Genomic DNA, 21116 nt, shown 5'->3' on the forward strand with positions numbered 1-21116 from the left:
AGTTTGTTATTGATGATGAAAGGTTTGATAGGATAACAGGATTTCGGACATTTGACATTGTTATAGGTTATAAAGGTATAACACAACGTTTCGAGGATTGGAATCTATCTTGTTTGTCAGATGGGGGAGGTATGAATATATACAAAAATAAATAACAGAAAGAAGTAAAGATGGGAAAGAAAAGGATTCAAACATACCCAAAAACTGATTGGAGTCCAGTCCAGGCGTTGTCACTGCACAAGATGCAAGTCCCGAGCACAAATCACAAGTAAGAGGATCAAAGTCACACTAGTGGACTCCAAGCAGCTTTTGGGTATGTTTGAACCCTTTTCTTTCCCTTCTTTACTCATTTCTATTCTTTATTTTTTTATGTATTCATACCTCCCTCACCTGACGAAGAGGATAGATTCCAATCCTCGAAACGTTGTGTTTTACCTTTATAACCTATAACAATGTCAAATGTCCGAAATCCTGTTATCCTTTCAACTAACTAATCAGTTCGAAGTTGTTGTATTGAATCTAGCTGCATTAAAGGCATCATCATTAAATATTAATAATAAAACCTAATTACCTGTATTTTTAAATAAAGAATAATGAGGATATTGCCAAACAATCTTGTGATTCTGTGACAGCTATACTCACCTTGCCGAGTATGAGAGAGTTGACTAACAGCAGTGTGGAGGGCGAGGGGGACACTGCCCCCTTGATCGCTCTAGTGACGGCTGACAGCGCCTGATGGATTGTCTGCACCAGTAAAACTCCGAAGCGGAACTCCTGTTGCAAGAACATCAGAACAGGTGGCAGGTCCGACCGGGGCTCCGGCAACTTCATTTTGATGTAACTAGGGTTCTGTGAGAATCGGTGTGTTTTAGTTAATTAATCAAATATTCATTCAAAGAATGTTCATTTAATATTTTTTTTAATTTGTCCTGGAAAATGAATTAGTCAATTATAGAATCAAGAAAGTAGCTTGGTGTTGTAATACAGTAAATTATAAAAAAATTCTCTACCTTATAAACATTGTATTTTGAATTGTAGGTAGGTTCCTACTTAGGGTCAGAACTTACATGAATTGGCTTACATTGGTGACCGACCGTGTACTTCACTACTTTCGTTATAGCAGGAAAACTGTGTTTTAGAGAACTAAGGTTTTTTCCCTCAAAGACAAATAAATTCTATTTAACCTGAGTGTAAAATGGTCAATGTTCTTAAATGTATGTTGGCAAAATCCATAAAAGTTCTGCAAAACATGTGATAAGTTTTTAAATGTTTAAGTATAGCTAACATTTTAGTCTTAAAAAAGTTATAATTCACATTTACATCAACAAATTTCATGCAATTTGAGTACAAAACATTGGGTGTGTTGTTATATTTTCCTACATCAGTCTCGAAATTTTGGAAAAGCACTGTTTGGTATTAGTTTACTTTTTTTATTATTAGCATTAAAACTACGCTCTTGGGTGAAATTGTTGTATTTTCATTCTTAATATTATTTAGAAATAATAAATTTTGTATATTATTCTTATTTATGTATTTATTTGAACGGTACAACACCAATTTTACAAATATTACTAGTTGATGGAAAAAAATCAGTAAAGCATGCAAATCACTTATGCAAATACACAACTAATAAAATAATAAATACACAATATCAAGCTATAACAACATACATAATCAACGAGAAACAATCATATAATAAGTAGTATGGATCATTGAAAAAAAACAATGTGAATGAATAACAATGAAACAGAATAATAACAGGTACATTTCAATTTTATTACAGGTTTACCTTACCAATACAATCTTACTATAAGACAACGATCAATTTCATCTCTTAGTGCATCTTTAGGTTGCACCTATTGATATTATATTTTGTAAATACATGATATAATAATTTAATCTACTTGATACATTCGTTGTATTGGTAAAATTAATAACGCACATAAGAATATGTATTAATAAATAGACAGACGCTTGTTATTATAAATACAACTGGAATAACTTAAATACATTTCCTACAGTTAGATCGTTAAATTTGTGGTTAGGTCTAATCGTTTTGTAAATACTACCGTTCATATATTACAAAACCAAGAAAAATATTACGGAGCTGTAATAGTTTACATTTAGAATTAAATCTATGCATTTTTAGAAAAAAAACTTGTAGGCATTCTTAATTATGAACGAATTACCTACAATTTGAGTATAAGAACTCAGTGTAAGCCCAGACATATAAAATTGAAACCGTTTTGTAAATTATTGTTTTCCAATGGTGGAAAGTTTGTTTTGTGGTAAAAGTAGAAACGGTTGACCATGAAAAGAGTTTTTTTTTGTGGAGTGACGATGAAATCTTCGATTTCGGAAGGTTCCACAAAAAATAAAAGTTAATATTGGAAAAATGTGTAACCCTTACTAGTAATAACCCAGCAGGAACCACTTCTGGCTGGTTTATACCTTCCAGTTGAACCCACCACTGGGCATAGCAAAAACCGATGTGTCACTTCAATCTGGGCAACCTTATGGATGTCCAGGAGCGGCACATCACTAACCGCAAATGTCGAGATTCTGGGGTTCAAGGGCAATTCGATAGGTCTAGTATACTGCGGGAGATGCCTGTTGGAGTTGGTGGGGTTTGTTCCTCTAACCTCAGAGGTTCTTGCTAGCCTCAACAAGGGTGTGCCACCCCTGCCTGCTTTGACTGAAGGGACCGGTTCAGAGCTGGCCTCCCCTTCTTCCGGGGAGATATGACTTTGGGATTAGTGTCTTAATTCCTCCTCATGGATCTCGATAGGAGGCGGCCCCTACCCCCTAACCTTACCCATCCTGAATTGAATATCCTGTCACTCCGGAAGCAGCGCTAAGGTTCTTACAGGACTAAGTGTAATTTATAAGCTTCTTGTCCTAAGATGAACAAAAACAAAACCCATTACCAGTGGTATCAAAATGTAATCTTTCCAATTGCTCCAAGAATCTTCATGAACGGCGATATCTGCCTAGGGTACGAGTTTGACCTAGAGCTAGCTCAGAATGTTGATGGTCTAGGAGATAAGCTATAGAATCATACCACAACATCATCTAGGTTTTACTGGTTAAAATGTTTTGTTTTGGTAAGAATTCTGTGAGAAGTTTCAATTTCGGAGCTAAACGTTTTGGAATTAATAAGAGAAGCAAATCACTGTTTTCTTAAGACAAAAGCACACAATAAATGTGAAGATTGTAAAATTTTTAAAATCATATGATAGAAACAATTAGCAGACCTGGTTGAGTTTCCTCCACAAGTTGAGGGTAGGTGACAGAAGCTCCTGCCAGGCTAGTCTGTCCAAGTTGCTGGGGGATTGGACACAGCAGGCCAGCACTGCAACATACAGAACTCTGGCTCACAATTGCTTGTTCATCATCACATACAGTGCTGTTGTAAAAGTCCTGTAGAATTATCTTGCGTTGTGGTGATGCTCTTTCAGTCATCCCTAACGACATTAGGATTAAATAAACATAACATATCTATAGTGAGAAGGGTTGAGTCAATATGAATGTTGACTTTAGCTGCAGTTCATCTTCCTCTAGATTCTTAACTCACCTTTCTCTTGCTCCTTCACGCTTTGGTATCCTGTCTTAACTCATCGTAGTACTCAATTTATCTTACTCGTTTGATCTCTTCAGACGATCACAACTCCAGATTCCAGGAGTTAAGTCTGTGAGAGCGTCAGATTCCAGATGCTGCACTAAGAGGAAAGTGATCTGGAGCTAAACAAAACATTCACAAGGGCAAATAGATAATATGGGTGGGAACAATTAAAACATCCACCTCCTGGCATCAGTCTAGATTCAAACTACCACCGTTCCTTCAAATGACGTTCTTGGGTGGTCAACACATTGAGAATGATGGTTAAGTTATAAGGTCAATTAAGAATTGGTTTTGGCAGGTTTTATGGGCAGTTTTTACATGTTATATGCACACTCGACTCCTAATCGGCATGAGAGGCGTTGTGTTTCTATACTTTTCACATGGTTACTAGTGCCATCCTCAGCTCAGTTTTAAATTCATAATTATCGTCTCTGTAGTGGTCAGAACGAAACAGTATTTTCTTTCAGGACATGTCTCTTAATTTAATTAGGTTTTAAAAATAGACAAAATGTATGTTTCACTTAAGAACGTAATTAATGTATTAATTACGAAAGAAGTGTACTCACCTTTAAGTTTGTCTATGATTGCCGAGCTTGTGATGCGCTGCCAGGACCTGTCCACGTTGGCTGGAAGGCCAAAGAAAGACGGAGAGTCTTGGTCTGGAAGCTTCTCTATAGCCTTCTTGTGTTCCTGGAAGCGTTTTACAAGTGTTATTACTATGAACTAATCGACTCTAACTATCAATGTCATGTCAGTTTAGAAGAACTAATCTTAATTATTGTAAAAGATAATACATAGAAAAATATTCTTTCCCTCTAATAAATATACGCTTATAAGCTACGAACGTACTCTCAGCTGAAAATCACTGAATCATGCCCATCTGTCTTTATAGTCATCCATAGTAGTGTGGATAACTTCTCACTTATTCACAAAGGAACAAAAATTTGCATTCATTCTTTTTTCATCTTTAACTAATATTTTACTTATTTACTAGATTTATTTAGATTGTCTTAACACTAGAACTACACAATATTAGTAATTCAACTACTGCTGCGCGTATTAAAATAGCCTGTGACATCTGCGGTGGGTTACCATGTCGCTGTTGTTCCCTGATGTCGAGACGGATCAGTAACGTTTAAACCATGTAAATCCGGCAACAATGTTGAGCGCGGGTTGTGTAGGGGACATTTATACACAGCCGATATCATCGGACTATTTTGGTGCTGGCTATTCTCATACACATTGTAGTTTAGACATCATTATGCTAGTAAAAGATGTTAAACACGACAAAATGCTAGAAGGGAATGTCACAGCGTTGACAGAATGTGGTGGTGACATCATATCGTATGTTCGGTTAAAGTGAATCTCCATGTTTTGGCATCCACTCACGTACTTGGTAACTCGTAGAGCGAGGCACATAGATGCCGGGAGCCAACGGGGCGTTGTCCGAGAGAGTGTTGGTGTTGAAGTAGGACTGCAGGTAAGCTGACAACACTCGCAAGTCGTACACATTGTCCACCCGGCCGCCGTATATTGCGGACTCTCCCAGCCCTTGGATAAACTGCCAGCGTGTGTGTCGTCCATCTGTCCGTACATTTATAAATATTTATTATTTCAAACTTTAATAAGCTGTAATACTGTAAGTTAAGGTTAAAGTTATGTATTTTAACTTAAATATTTGAAAAAGGATAAATTTTATTTTTAAAAAATGACTCTGATAGGTGCACCTGTAAATAAGTAAAGGACAAAAATAGCTCAGAACTGTAGGACGCACGTCTGATGTTCCTATTCTACTGCACAGCGTTAGATCTGGTTTTAATTTTTTTTATCTAAACCTATCAGTTAAAAAATAAAACATCTTTAAAGCAAATTAACATATTACATTAAACCCTAGAACAAGAATGTAATATTAGTGTAGTATTTATGGCGCAATCAGACTTATTTTGCGATCGAACCCAGTAAAAGTTTAATCAATCCTATTTAAAAAATCTATGTCTCTAAATAATAAACCTTTTAACACTTTTATAAATATATATTTTATTTGTGCAGTGTACATTTCGAATTCAACGAATTCATCATCAGGTACTTGTAGGTTGAGGTAAATGAAGTAAATAAATAATTGACACCAAATTGTCGTATATTTTTAACTATCTTAGTGGCTAAATTTTTGTATTTAATTTTATTTATGATAAATTTATATAGTTTAACAGTCTATCGAATAATGAATTTTTTGTTGGAAAATCTTTATCATTTAATATTAGGATTTATTTTGGCACTTTTGTAAAATTCAAAATGTTCTATGTCTCTGTTTCAAAATTCCAAAAAATCATTAAAAATTTAGTTTTGATAAAGTAGTGTTAAGTGATTCTGCAAGATCTTGTGAGTATTTTGCAACATTGGGAAATTGAGGGGGTCATGTTATTTATTTTAAACAGAGTATTGAACAAATTTAAGCATACATTTATTAATTTGCAAGCGTTTTTAACTTGTTTCGAATTAGCAACAGGAGACTTTGGTTTATTTGAGAAAAACTTGAATAAATTGAGTGATTACAATTATTGAGTTGAAAATCGATTCTCCTGATAGAGATTTGAAATAAATTGATAGTTTGATAAAGTAATTATATTTTATTTAACCTTTGTATGTGATCTGACATGTGATATAGAATTGATATTGGACAGCTATCTTGTGTGATTAAAGTTCAATTTATTCTTTTTTGACCCTAGAATCTTAGTCTTTACGGATATTCAATAACCTCTGACTCCCTACCCTACTCCCAGTTCATGTTCCACATCCAAATATGGTCAACTATATCTGTTTATATACAGTGCTATCATCGGTATGATTTATTCACAAATATCCACTAGAAACAAAATCTCATCTAAGAAGGTATAGCAATGTTTATACCTTTCTTGAGCCGCTGTTTGAGGACGTGAAGTGCAGCCTGAAGATCGGAATCGTTGAACTCGTACAGTTTGACCCAGCCCTGGGGGATGTAGGTGCGCCGCTCTTGTACCACCGCGTGGAACCATGCAAGAACGAACTGCGCCTGCACAACTTCAGCTTGAGTCTCCCAGGCGCAGTACGTCCGCAGCAGGTTTCGCTTTATCCCTCGTGGAGCCTGTACAAATAACAGTACTAATTGTGGTATTGAATACAGATCTATTCGAAATTGTGGAAAACAGGATCTGTGTTAGAAATGTAAAACTCAATAATTCCGATAGTAGGTCAGAAACTGATTACAGTATATTTTCCCAATACAACCTTCGAGATATATTTGTCTTCATAACTTCTTTCACCTTTGTGAGGAGAATGTCGAAGAACTTTGACCAGAGTACACACAGAGTTTCTTTCACACGCAGCTGTTAAAGTTAAGTAGGATGATCTGGGCCATTTTGCATGTGGTGACCATGGATGACTTTCTGTACTGCATGCATGTTCTTCTTCTTCTATGGGGCGGCCTACTGCCATGCACTTAAACCTCAAGGGCCTTTTGCGCACCCCGACGCACACCATGAAGCCTATCAGTCAATGATTTCAGCAGTTCCACAAACCGCCAAAACAACCTATCAGGCCCTCCTGGGGAAATTCACCACCCCTGTCCAAACTACCAAAGATGGCATATCGCTCCCTTGCTATTGCAGGGCATTCAAAGAGCAAGTGTTAGGCAGTTTCATTCTGCTCATCACACATTCTACAGAGCGGATCCTCCTGAAGGATGCCGACTCTTTGAAGATGCTTCCTCATCAACCATGTCCCGTGATCAGACCTATCACCCGAGAAGACATTGATCTACTTAGTGAGAGAAGGTCCGACACCGCTCTGGAGGAAGGCGACTGTAGTACCATTCTGCTCATTCTCATACCCGGATGTAACCTTCACCTTCTCTCATGCTCCACGCGAACCCATTTCGAGACAGCCCCAAAGGATTCACACCTTGGAATACCGCAGAACGGTTGAGGGCCAGTCATAATTGACGCTGAGCCCCGGTTGGCCAGGGCATCAGCTCTTTCATTCCCAGGGATCCCCTTATGACTAGGAACCCAACAAACAGTCACATTGTTGATTCTGGGAAAGGAAGAAACGACTTGTTAGTAATCCCAGGCAAGTTTGGATCTGAACACACAAGAGTCCAGCGCCATCAGTGCTGCCTGACTATCCGTGAAAATGTTGATCGTCTGCATACATGTTACATTTACCTGAGTAATGTACACATTTGCACTCAGAATCTTAGCAATAATGATACATTTTCAATATCAAATTATCAAATCGGTTGTGGGGGCAGTGGTTATTTCCAAACAAAAGCATTTACGTAGTTCAGCTGGCAATGATTCACTTCATTATAATCAAGGATAGACATAACATAAACTGAGAACCTCTTGAATGAGTGATTTATTTTATTAAGTAATGACCTGAATTGCCAAAAACCGTTGATCAATTTAAGAACTGCCGAGGAATACATGAAAATTAAGTTCTAATTACCAAGTATTGTACATTGAGTATGTCAGTATTATTTAATGCTTAATAACAAACTGAAGACATATTCTTTTTCTCCTTATTACATAATAAAAAAATTTAATGAAATGTAAAATGTCTTTATTGAACACAAAGAAAAACATATTCAATTGGCGAGATTAGGACTATTAAGTCCTCTCTTACACCTAACCATAACCATAATAGGTCCTTTATTCTGGATGAATAAACGAATAAGAACTTTTCTTCTTGACTCACTAAAAAAATACACTCCTTAGTATATAAAAGGAGTTTTACAGCAATTAAAAATAGCTTCCTTACCTCGTAAGTAACTTTCAGACAAGCCATGACTAGCATCAACGGAAACTTGGCATGCGGCTCAGACATCAACCAAAGTCTGAAGTCCTGATGAGGAGACAGACTCAGCAGTTGCTTCTCCAGCACCGGCAGCCAGCTGCTCATCAGGTGCAAGTTCTTGAGGCACAGCCACTGTCCATCTCTAGCAGCCTCAGACAACATGGAGGACACCAGAGTCTCCTGGCCCTCTCCCAGGGCCACCTGAAATGTTTAGCAGTTATGAATCTAGTAGATATCGGTTTCAAATATAAATTCTATAGTTATAGTTATTCCATCCAGGATCCCTCAACATAACTAGTGTCAGAACCTGGACGCTGTAAGAAATTTAGCACACTCAAACCACGGTTCATCCAAAAGATTTGATAGTATATAAAACCTTCTGCTATATTGTTGAATGAACATGTACACATACATAGCTTCCAACATGGCTCAAGAATATACAATGATAAACGAACTCGTTCTCAACGAGAAAAAACAAAACAAATGATTATAGGCAATAAAAAAAGCGCTTGTAACCGAACTATCCAATATCCAAGCAGCTGAAGTTAAACATCTTGGCATAATACTTGACGTGTGCTGAAAAAACCATATAGATAGTCTCTGTCTGAAGCTTAACTCAGCGGTGTTTGCATTAAAGAGAACCAAGACAACTATTCTCATGAAGCCACGAGAATAGGATATCACGCGTTATTCAAAGGCCACCTCCGTTATGGAATAGTCTGGGGTGCTTCTTCAGGTGGCAATCTCCACAGAGTTCTGGTAATGCAGTAAAAAGCAATAAGGTTAATTGCTGGAATAGGACCTAGAGAGAGCTGCAGAAACATTTTCAAAAACTGGAAAATATTGACAATAATATCCATTTACATCCTAGAAACCATACTTTACTACATAACTAAGGATCCTCCAAAACAAAGAGACCTTCACTGCCATTACACTAGACAAGCAGGGGATTACACTCTACCAGTCCATAGAACAGCATTGTTCGAGAAAAACCATCATATGCTGGAATGAAACTCTTCAACAAGCTACCAGATCACCTGAAAGTCAACCCAGGATCTATAAACAGAAACCTACGGTGTTGGCTGCAAGACCACGCGTACTACACACTCATGGAGTTCTTCTCATGGAATGATGAATCTTAATTAGACCTCTCATTTAATAATAGAAGTCACTTGCTAAAAACTGTTCTGAGCTCATGGTAAACAATGCCTTGATGATATTTTTAATAAAGCATATTGTCTATTTTCTACATGAAATTTGACCGGTTTCCTGGACTTCTTCAGGGCTTATACTTTCTTCTCAATTCACAACATCAATAAATTATCTACTCAAATGACAGATTCTCTATTATATGAAACACTGGTTATATTCTTGTACAGATTGGTTCAAGATGTTATGCAACGTCATTGTGCAAATGTGTACGATAACAGTAGAATGTATATTAGTTACATACAGTAGCTACATGAGCTCCTTGTAATATTTCTTCAATGATCCTCGCTAACAGCAATGAATAGGTGATTCATACCTCATGGTACTGCCGGTGTGAGGTCTGCGCCAACTGCCGCAACTCCTGGGATGGATCGGTACCAGCCCGGCTCAGTATCAGCACTGGTTCCGTGGCTCTGGTCTCCGAGAGCAGCTGGTTCAGGCGCAGGGGTGGTGGTGACAACACGCCCAGACCTGCAGTACAATATAGCAAGTACACCTACATCACACGTTCTGTATTACAATATGTATTAATTATCAATAGTACAAGGGCGCACCCGTTTGGGAAATAAACGGAACCTGACCTCCCCCAAGAACATTTTATTTTAAAATAATCAATCGCCTAATAACCTATATTCGACTAAATATAATATTTATGTTGGAAGTTTGGGTGTATTCTGGGGTGTAAGGGTAATGCGATAGGTCTAGTCTACTGCGGGAGATGACTGTTGGAGTTGGTGGGGTTCGCTTCCTAAGTATTATAGGTACTTGCTAGCCTCAACGAGGGTGTGCCACCCCTGCCTGCTTTGATTGGAGAGGCTGGTTCAGAGCTGACCTCCCCTTTTCCCGGGGGAACATGACTTTGAGACAATAGACAGTAGATAATATACTTTATTAACAATATCATCAAGACATGTTACAGAGTCAAACAGTTTTTACAAGTGAATTATATTATTAAAGGTTTCTGTTTATATATCCTGGGTTGACTTTCAGGTGATCTGGTAGCTTGTTGAAGAGTTTCATTCCAGCATATGATGGTTTTTCTCGAACAATGCTGTTCTATGAACTGGTTGAGTGTAATCCCCTGCTTGTCTAGTGTAATGGCAGTGAAGGTCTCTTTGTTTTGGAGGATCCTTAGTTATGTAGTAAAGTATGGTTTCTAGGATGTAAATGGATATTATTGTCAATATTTTCCAGTTTTTGAAAATGTTTCTGCAGCTCTCTCTAGGTCCTATTCCAGCCATTAACCTTATTGCTTTTTTCTGCATTACCAGAACTCTGTGGAGATTGCCACCTGAAGAAGCACCCCAGACTGCTATTCTATAACGGAGGTGGTCTTTGAATAACGCGTGATATGCTATTCTCGTGGCTTCATGAGACTAGTTGTCTTGGTTCTATTTAATGCAAACACCGCTGAGTTAAGCTTCAGGCAGATACTATCTATATGGGTTTTTCAGCACACGTTCTTGTCAAGTATTATGCCAAGATGTTTAACTTCAGCTGCTTGGATATTGGGTAGTTCGGTAACAAGCGCTTTTGTACTGCCTAGAATCATTTGTTTTGTTTTTTCTCGTTGAGAACGAGTTCGTTTATCATTGTATATTCTTGAGCCATGTTGAAAGCTATGTAAGTGTTAATTTCCAGTTGTTCAGTATTTCTATGTGCTGCACGCAGAAGGGTGTCGTCTGCATACAGGATCATTTGACAATATTCTCTCAAGTGTTCTAAAAAGTTATTTATAAATAAAATAAACAAAACTGGTCCAAGGACCGAGCCTTGTTGAACTCCTCTTCTCGCTGGTAGGGGGTGAGATTTGTACTGATTGTGTGAGTCCATTGGTTGTTTTCCTCAGTTCTACTATGAGATTATTGCCCTCATGGATCCCGATAGGAGGAGGCCCTTACCCTCTAACCTTACCCATCCTGAATATCATGTCACTCCCGAAGCAGCGCTAAGGTTCTTACAGGAATAAGTGCAATTTATAAGCTTCTTGTCCTAAGAGAACAAAAAAACATTTATGTTGGAACTTTGAAATCAACCATAAATATAAACCCACACTTTGTACACAGCATTGCTCTTATAATAATAATTTTTTTTATTTCAAGTATTTTAATTTTACTGACACGCTGCAATTACGAAAGTGAGATTAGTTCTTACTAGTTCTTGTGGCTTTTTCTTGTACCTGGTACTTTCAGTGACTGAGTACAAAATGTATTCATACTAATTTAGAATTATACATTACAGAGTACTCTTCAAATGGTACATGTACATGTTTTATAAACATTTGGTCTTAATCGGATCACAAATTTCTGAGTTATGAAATTCCAAAGTTGCAGTTTGGTTGAAAAGCACCAAAAACCGGTATTTTTGTTGTTGTTATCGATATAAAATATGGAGGTTTTTGTTAGTAAACAGATTTGTTTGTCGACTTATAGAAATGAACGAGCTAAGTTTTAGTATAACTCCCGTTATTGTAGCTCTATTAGTTACTTTGTGGTCAACTTTCAAACTCGGATCTCTAAACTTTATGATCAGAGAGAGTAGACATCAAGATTTAGCTTTGTTCTTGATTTGTGATTTAAACTGAATTATTTTGTTAATGTTATGATTAGATTTTGTTTTAGTCAAATACACTTTTTATATATAAGCTTCCTGGTGATTGGTGGTAGAGTGGTTTTACTATAAACTTTTTACACTCCAATCTGATTTTTCCCTCCTTTAATTAGTTCAGAATTACTAAAAAATAATAATATTAGGACCTAATATTTCAAACATTTCCCGGGGGAGGGTCCCCTCTGAACTGGGGGTTTTCTACATCCCCGACTCCCCAGTATTTTGGACACCCCCAGGGAAGATTTCTGGGTGCGCCACTGAATACGTATCTATTGTAAATGTATTAATGGCTGTCACAAACCTAGGGCCTGGAGGGCAAACTTGGAGAGAGCTGAATAGAGTAGATCAGGTCTTAGGGCTTGCACCAGGAGTACTCTCTGGAAACTGGAGATGTTGACTGGAGGATCAGACTGGGGAAACATTCTCCATCCTGCCTCCTGTTCCAGTTGCAGCTGGCTGGACAACTGTGGTAGAGTGTTCTGTGAACATTTACAAATGGTACCATTGTAGAATCATGGGGTTACTGAAACTGTTAGAAGACTTAATGCTGTTCTGGTGATATTTTTAGTCATCAGTGTAGTCCTTCCCAACACAACAAACAAAGAAACCATTAACGCTTAAGATTTTTTGGAAGCTATAACTATATCTGGTTAAGTTCTTATCTACCCAGCATCGAAACATGAGGATTTTGTCCCCAATATGACAAATGGTCAGTAGTTTTGCTTATATCTGTTATAATCTTTAATCGTTGAAAATAAATAACACAGAAGCCTTTTTGCTAGCTGAATTTCTTTTAATGCTAAGAATTGTCTTTACATCAATTGCATTTTAAAGTCAAGATAGCTAACGTTTGGATTAATTAATTGATTCAAAATATAACGAGTTTCAAATTGGAATCACCTGTAGGTGAAGCACGGCACTGGCACGGTCCGTCGGTACCCAGGCCGGCACTGTACCGGGTGTATTGCTGAGGTCCTTGGATACAACAGCTTGACCAATCAGCAGTTCCCATTCCTGTAACAAGCATCATTCCTGCATCAGCACAAATACAATACAGAACACAAGTCACAAACTGCCAGTATATGAGTTAGACATATCAAATAAAATAAAAGTACATATTTGATTTCGTCCATTTTTCTATAAAACCTTTTCAAATTTGTTGATCCGAACTTTTTACATTCTCTTTCGAACGGCAGTGGTTGAAGTAATATGGCTTGTGATTCGGTGATGTACTATGAAATTCTTGTTAATAAAGGAAACAGGATTTTCCGGACATTTGCCATCGTTCAGTGATACTAAAAATCAGTATCATTTTGAAATCTACAATCTGATATCTTCTCCAGGTAATAACTAACCTAATACATAGTTACAAACTGGGCTAAAATAAACAAATCATACCAGAGCGATGTGACACGCCTAAGTCTGGAATCACAACCACCATGTTGTGTGTCAACTTCACTAATTCTAAAACATACATTTAATAAAAAAATAAACACCACACTAATTATTAATACAAAATACAGGTCACAATAGATCTGCATTTGCTGACCAACCAACTATGACTGACCAGAGGCCAAAGCAAATGACGATCGTCACCAACAGAACCAAGAAGGTGGCAAAAAAAGGAAGTGAACAAGAGTGGGCCTTTTTTATTATTGGTTCATGCCAGATTAACTTCGTAAAACAATACTGTGACTCTGCATTGGTTTATTACAAATATCTTATCTGTTTGATACTTTTGGTTTTCTCTTTAGTTTATTTTTCACAATTGGCAACCGAAGCAGCCTAATCTCGACTGGTGGTTGACTGATTGGTTGGTTGGTCTGTAAATTTAATGTATGATGCCTCGATTAATTTCCTTTTAAAGAAATGAGGTTCCCGATGTATTATGTTGGCTTCATCCCAATTCATATGATGGTATTCGGACCAACAATGGTGTACAATTTTTGACTTGTTTATAGTTAAAAATATTTTTTAAAAGCCCTAATAATGTGACAAAAACTACTCACGCCAGGCTGGAACAGTGAAGGACACATGTTGTGAACTAAGTGAAGGGCAAAGGTCAATGTATCTTCCTTGAACACAGCTCTGGCCATGTACAAGTAAACATGCTGTAGTAAACTCAGCTTCCAGGCTGCTTCGTCCTGCAAAGTTAACACAAGGTACAGTAACGCATGTTCTTGGCACCGTCTTGAAACTATATGAATTGGGCAATGTTTTTGATAAAACAAGACGAAAGAAATATTATTGATTAGGTTAGTTAGGTCTAGCACTCAACATGAATCGAGAACATCTGTTAAAATATACTTGGGGTCAATTCAACTTATAAAATATTTCTCTCTGCTGAACTTCAATTTAACTAATTAAAAAATTAATATAACTTTCATTCACACATGTTTTTCATCTTGGATTGATGCTTGTCTATGAATAAATAAGACTACAATGTAATTTTGTAACTAGATTTTTAGGAGTTTTAGGAATGCCAATCCATTATTAAATCACAGTGTCAAAACTGATCCTGTAATAAAAAATGAAACTACACGCAACATGAATGAACATGCACGTACAAAAACACACATCACAACAAAAAAGTATGAAATATTATTTAATATATATTTAATTTTCAAACATTTTGCCTTCTCTTGCTGTATGTTTTATAATTAGTTAACAAACCAATACAACAAACTATTGAAGGACCCAACAGAACGTAAGAGTTCTGAACTTATCTAACAAAGTAAATTTCATCACATATGTGTACCATCTCGCACGATAAAATATTATATGATTGTACTCAATAGTTTTACTCGGTGATTTTTCTCATTGCCATTGTTATCAATGTTTAAAATACTACAATTATATTTTTACGTTTAGATCCTAAAATCAATAGAGTCCTTGCTTGGCCTAAGAGAAATCTGTATGTCTAATTTCAAGTCTTTATATCAAGGGTTATTGCACAGATGGATGGACAGACAGACATACATGATTTTAAGGCCATGTCGGTTCTTTACTTATGATTGCAAAACTCCATGTAAAACCAGACATGTGAAGATAGTAGTTATTCAGGCAATTGATAATCCTTTAGTCGACCAAAATAAAACAAGTGAATAGCTTGGAGCAGGTAGTAAATAAATGAATTCTACCGGAGCAGGGTTGCCAACAGTGCGCTGGAACAGGGCAAGAAAGGCACCGATGCTCAACTGGTACATGTGGTTCAGACGAGACAAGTCACTGATGGCGAAGTAGAGCCTGCTGCCGAACTCTGCCAGCCCCTGGTACATGTCACATTCACTCTGCAGCGCAGCTTTCAGGCGAGCCGATTCCTCCAGAGACTCGGAGATGGCGCTGCTGCTGCGCTTGGTCTCATTCAGGGAGGCCAACAGCTCCTGCCGACATCACACCGGCTTCGTACATTACTGAACTGCAGATTATCACATCTTTGATTTTTGTTCAAATACATCCACTGTTTTATGAATCAACTCCACAAAATTGGAAAATGAAACAAAACGTCATCAAATTTGGCCAAATGCAATTTAACAAATGCCTAATCAAAATCAAAAGTTCTCTGGAACACGTTTTACATAAATTTAATGTTTAACCTTGAATTTTTAAACTCAAAAAGATCTAAAGTTAAGTAAGGGTTTAACTAATAATAATCTTACTGTTATTGTTTGTCAAATTACTACATTCATGTTCTTCACATTTAATAACAGGTAAGTACGATTATAGGAACTATGAGTGTTAATTCTATAAAAGCACCTTTCTCTGGAATGGAAAAACAACTTTATCTGTCTGTGTATTTCTGTTATTGCTACTCTATTTCTTTAATTTTCAAACAATTTGAGATCGTAAAAGCAAACTTAAAGGTGATTTGAAGTGAACAGCTTTTAGCTTATAAAAACTTGCAAAGACAAATCCTCAAACTCAAAATTTGGAAAAAAACTTGGTTTTCACATCTCCGTTACAGTACATTGGGTTGATTCCTGTATATTTACTACAAGATCCCTTGTGATAATGAATGTTTATCAGTCACAGTTTACCTTTTTCCAAAAGGATATGCATTTTACTGGTTGGATTTTTATTTTAACTTGAATATCTATAAAAGAAAACAATAAGGGACGGGAGTTGGGGGTGCCCTTCTGAGTGCACTTTCCTAAAGTTCCTTTAACTGTTCGCGATGGAATCTTTAAATCGCCTTGTATAAACAATACACAGGGAATCTTCCATCTTGGCCTGAAGCAGAATACAAAGTGGTATTAATAGTTGTATGACTCTTCCTGAAGCTAGAGAAGTCACATACAAAACATATTTCAGCAACTCTCTTATCTGGTCTTCTCTAGCTGTAGATGCCGCTTCAGGTCTAAGATTCTCCTGCAGATAAAGGACACACAGGTAAGCACTAACCTTGTTCTGCAGTATGTCGCCAGTGGCATTGGCCAGTTCTTGCAGCACATTTTCCTGCAGCTGGTGCAGTGACATCTTCAGCTCTTCCTCTCTCCGTAACAGCTCCCCTCGGCGAATCTCCAGCTGAGGTTTCTCCTGGCACAGTGCCGCTTGTACCAACTGCCACAAACTTGTTTTAGTCTCACTCTCTGTTTTATTAAATATACCGATAAATGTTACTTAGCATAATTTGTGAGTGGAAAAGAAATACAGATGTTTATTAGAGATTATTTAGAATTTGGAGATATTTTGTCTCTCAAGGTAACCAGCGTTAATTAACACAACTAAATGTATTATGTTCAATTTGGTATGGTACACAAATTACAGACATTCTTGTTTAAACACAATTAAATTGCTCCGTATTAAAACCAGATTATTCAACATAACTTTATTTATATCTCAGAAGTAATGACAAAATTGATCATCCTCTGTTCGCTTCTTAAGTAAGGCTTAGCCAATGGAAAATTAAAACTTAGACATATTACTAGATCAATAGGACTTATCTTTTAGTATATAAAAGTTTCATTTGTAAATTATAACTACCTACCTGCTTCCCAAGATTAAGGTACATAATAAGCCATTGTAAACCTTGAATGGTGTAAATAAACAATACAAGTTTTGATAAACAAATTTATAGTAGTTATTTCATTTACTTTCATTTGAAATGCATTTAAATATTCTGAACAGTTTAACTCATAACTTATTTAAGTGCATAAATGTATTTAGTTAAGATGTTTATTTAAATTAACGAGAGAAAAAGTCTGAACTTAAAGGTTGTGCCAAGATTGAACAAAAATTGAACAATATGAAAACACAGATAAACGTTTGCTTTGTAGTATTACTCAACAATCAGAAGGGAAGCCTTTTTGATGACCTTATACAACAAATAAAATGATCGTGTGTATGTACCTGCTGGGTGAGACTTGCAGCAGAGGTTGTGAAGTTGACCTGACACAATACTGCAGCTATGTGGGGCTCAGTTAGGGGTAGTGCACTGCGAGACACATGATACACTCTCAGGCTGTTCCTCCCATCTGTAAATAGTCAGTTAATCTGTCAGTACAAGCTGGGTGAGACTTGCAGCAGAGGTTGTGAAGTTGACCTGACACAATACTGCAGCTATGTGGGGCTCTGTTAGGGGTAGTGCACTGCGAGACACATGATACACTCTCAGGCTGTTCCTCCCGTCTGTAAATAGTCAGTTAATCTGTCAGTACAAGCTGGGTGAGACTTGCAGCAGAGGTTGTGAAGTTGACCTGACACAATACTGCAGCTATGTGGGGCTCTGTTAGGGGTAGTGCACTGCGAGACACATGATACACTCTCAGGCTGTTCCTCCCGTCTGTAAATAGTCAGTTAATCTCTGTCAGTACAAGCTGGGTGAGACTTGCAGCAGAGGTTGTGAAGTTGACCTGACACAATACTGCAGCTATGTGGGGCTCTGTTAGGGGTAGTGCACTGCGAGACACATGATACACTCTCAGGCTGTTCCTCCCATCTGTAAATAGTCAGTTAATCTCAGTCAGTACAAGCTGGGTGAGACTTGCAGCAGAGGTTGTGAAGTTGACCTGACACAATACTGCAGCTATGTGGGGCTCTGTTAGGGGTAGTGCACTGCGAGACACATGATACACTCTCAGGCTGTTCCTCCCGTCTGTAAATAGTCAGTTAATCTCAGTCAGTACAAGCTGGGTGAGACAGAGCAGAGTATTTGTACAGTAGAGTACCTATTTGAGTATTTGTACATTCTAAATAAAATACACGTTATACTTATTTTTAACTTGGTAATGTACTATTTCAGATATTGCTCCAAAATATTGCTGATCTTATTGAGGTTCATTCCAATGAAAAATACATCTTCCAAGAAAACTCACTTTGTGTCGGTTTTGCCTCTCTTGTGTTGCACGTCCAAAATGTCTCTCAAAGAGTCTTGCTTCGAGAGTTTTTTGGACAGTTAAGAGCTCTTTACTAACAGGTGGTTGATATATTGTAGAATCCTTTCTGCCATCAAATAACTTTTTTTATTTTGATGATTGCTTGTTTCAGGAGTTCTGTCCCAATGACAAATCATATTGTCAAATTGTTAAAAACAGGATAAGTCGTCAAGAGAAATAAATCTATATAAAGCATAAATAAATGAATACACAAACACACATCAGCGCACAGGTTACGTCGTATCATAGACCAAAGATTAGTTCAGAGAATTATTAATGCATTTCTCGACAGTATCATCACAACAAAAAAGCATTTTTGATCACCAAATAAGGTTTAATTGATTAACATGAAACAAGCTCATAATCTATAGCTTGCAGTTCCCAGTAGGGGCTTACCTTGCTGTACCCAGTAGGGGCTTACCTTGCTGTACCCAGTAGGGGCTTACCTTGCTGTACCCAGTAGGGGCTTACCTTGCTGTACCCAGTAGGGGCTTACCTTGCTGTACCCAGTAGGGGCTTACCTTGCTGTACCCAGTAGGGGCTTACCTTGCTGTACCCAGTAGGGGCTTACCTTGCTGTACCCAGTAGGGGCTTACCTTGCTGTACCCAGTAGGGGCTTACCTTGCTGTACCCAGTAGGGGCTTACCTTGCTGTACCCAGTAGGGGCTTACCTTGCTGTACCCAGTAGGGGCTTACCTTGCTGTAACCCAGTAGGGGCTTACCTTGCTGTACCCAGTAGGGGCTTACCTTGCTGTACCCAGTAGGGGCTTACCTTGCTGTACCCAGTAGGGGCTTACCTTGCTGTACCCAGTAGGGGCTTACCTTGCTGTACCCAGTAGGGGCTTACCTTGCTGTACCCAGTAGGGGCTTACCTTGCTGTACCCAGTAGGGGCTTACCTTGCTGTACCCAGTAGGGGCTTACCTTGCTGTACCCAGTAGGGGCTTACCTTGCTGTACCCAGTAGGGGCTTACCTTGCTGTACCCAGTAGGGGCTTACCTTGCTGTACCCAGTAGGGGCTTACCTTGCTGTACCCAGTAGGGGCTTACCTTGCTGTACCCAGTAGGGGCTTACCTTGCTGTACCCAGTAGGGGCTTACCTTGCTGTACCCAGTAGGGCTTACCTTGCTGTACCCAGTAGGGCTTACCTTGCTGTACCCAGTAGGGGCTTACCTTGCTGTACCCAGTAGGGGCTTACCTTGCTGTACCCAGTAGGGGCTTACCTTGCTGTACCCAGTAGGGGCTTACCTTGCTGTACCCAGTAGGGGCTTACCTTGCTGTACCCAGTAGGGGCTTACCTTGCTGTACCCAGTAGGGGCTTACCTTGCTGTACCCAGTAGGGGCTTACCTTGTAGTTCCCAGTAGGGGCTTACCTTGCTGTACCCAGTAGGGGCTTACCTTGCTGTACCTTATCACCTCTCAATACAGGATACACCGTAGCTTCTACGCTGTCCACATCCTGGATGATCAGTTTCTTGCCGAACCTGCAGATCAATTTAGGAGGATTTAGTTGTTGGGAAATATGTACAACAAGGAATCCTGAAATGCTTATTTTGGAAGTAACAGAATGACAGTAAAATGAAAAAGAGGAAAATAATACACAATAGATATTAAGTACATCAACTTATCATGGAGCATGTTTTAACACCAACACTGTTAGGCAGATCTGTATATGCATGTCTCAGGGCTTCATTGTTGATGTAAACCACAATTCCGTATTCCTGAGTTTCGGTGGAATGTTTCATTCCCGTAATACAGCAATAATGAAAGATTGATTGAACATTGTAGTCATACAGTGTGGAATATACGAGTACAATATAGATTTGTTAGTACGGGTATCTCCTAAATTTTCAATTACTTTTTTAGTAAACGATTACCATATTGTTATTTTAATAATTCAGTATTACTGACATGTACTGCTAAAAGATCGTTCTCAAAAAAAAAAAAAAAAAAAAAAAAAAAAAAAAAAAAAAAAAAAAAAAAAAAAAAAAAAAAAAAAATGGGTCAAGAACTTTTTAAGGAGCAAAATGGGGCCTTACTACGGAAAAATATCAGTTATCTTGATCCCCTCATTTTTTTCCTGGCTACATTCTTTGCACTTCATACAAGAATTTGACATAAAATACTAGAAGAAAGCCTGACAAATGTATCTGACCTGACAGCAAGGTCGAAGGTGGTATGAAACCGAGGACTGGAGGCAGACACGACCTCCACATTGTCCTCAGCCAGACAGTTCCTGAGCCACGTGACTGCAGCGGAGGACGGGTCCAGGACATACACCTTCTGGTTGCTCTGCAATGTCAGTCAACTAAGTCACAATCACTGTGATGTTGAATATGTATACAATTCAGGTAAAGCTTTTTGATCATTCCAAGTCAAATCAACACAACTTTCCAAAACTGTATCTCTCCACCTCAGATTTTGTATGCTGATTTTGTTTTAGTGACAAAATAGATTAAATATAAAATTTGTAT

General features: G+C 37.9%; 1 protein-coding gene across 1 annotated transcript in view; it reads right to left on the reverse strand.

The window, feature by feature from the left end:
* Nucleotides 1-21116, reverse strand: part of LOC124358534 (cytoplasmic dynein 2 heavy chain 1) — a 181093-nt gene that overhangs the window by 12217 nt on the left and 147760 nt on the right. The window contains exons 72-87 of the mRNA XM_046810833.1: nucleotides 20798-20934; nucleotides 20041-20126; nucleotides 18222-18365; nucleotides 17621-17745; nucleotides 16673-16831; nucleotides 15412-15654; nucleotides 14281-14415; nucleotides 13172-13285; nucleotides 12573-12750; nucleotides 9978-10132; nucleotides 8417-8653; nucleotides 6530-6743; nucleotides 5016-5206; nucleotides 4189-4312; nucleotides 3255-3352; nucleotides 643-849 (exon numbers count right to left, since the gene is read on the reverse strand). Coding sequence (XP_046666789.1) covers nucleotides 643-849; nucleotides 3255-3352; nucleotides 4189-4312; nucleotides 5016-5206; nucleotides 6530-6743; nucleotides 8417-8653; nucleotides 9978-10132; nucleotides 12573-12750; nucleotides 13172-13285; nucleotides 14281-14415; nucleotides 15412-15654; nucleotides 16673-16831; nucleotides 17621-17745; nucleotides 18222-18365; nucleotides 20041-20126; nucleotides 20798-20934 — 2547 coding nt within the window. The remainder of the gene's footprint in view (nucleotides 1-642; nucleotides 850-3254; nucleotides 3353-4188; nucleotides 4313-5015; nucleotides 5207-6529; nucleotides 6744-8416; nucleotides 8654-9977; nucleotides 10133-12572; nucleotides 12751-13171; nucleotides 13286-14280; nucleotides 14416-15411; nucleotides 15655-16672; nucleotides 16832-17620; nucleotides 17746-18221; nucleotides 18366-20040; nucleotides 20127-20797; nucleotides 20935-21116) is intronic.

This window comes from Homalodisca vitripennis, chromosome 3 (assembly GCF_021130785.1).
Source record: "Homalodisca vitripennis isolate AUS2020 chromosome 3, UT_GWSS_2.1, whole genome shotgun sequence".
NCBI classification, from domain to species: Eukaryota; Metazoa; Arthropoda; class Insecta; order Hemiptera; family Cicadellidae; genus Homalodisca; species Homalodisca vitripennis.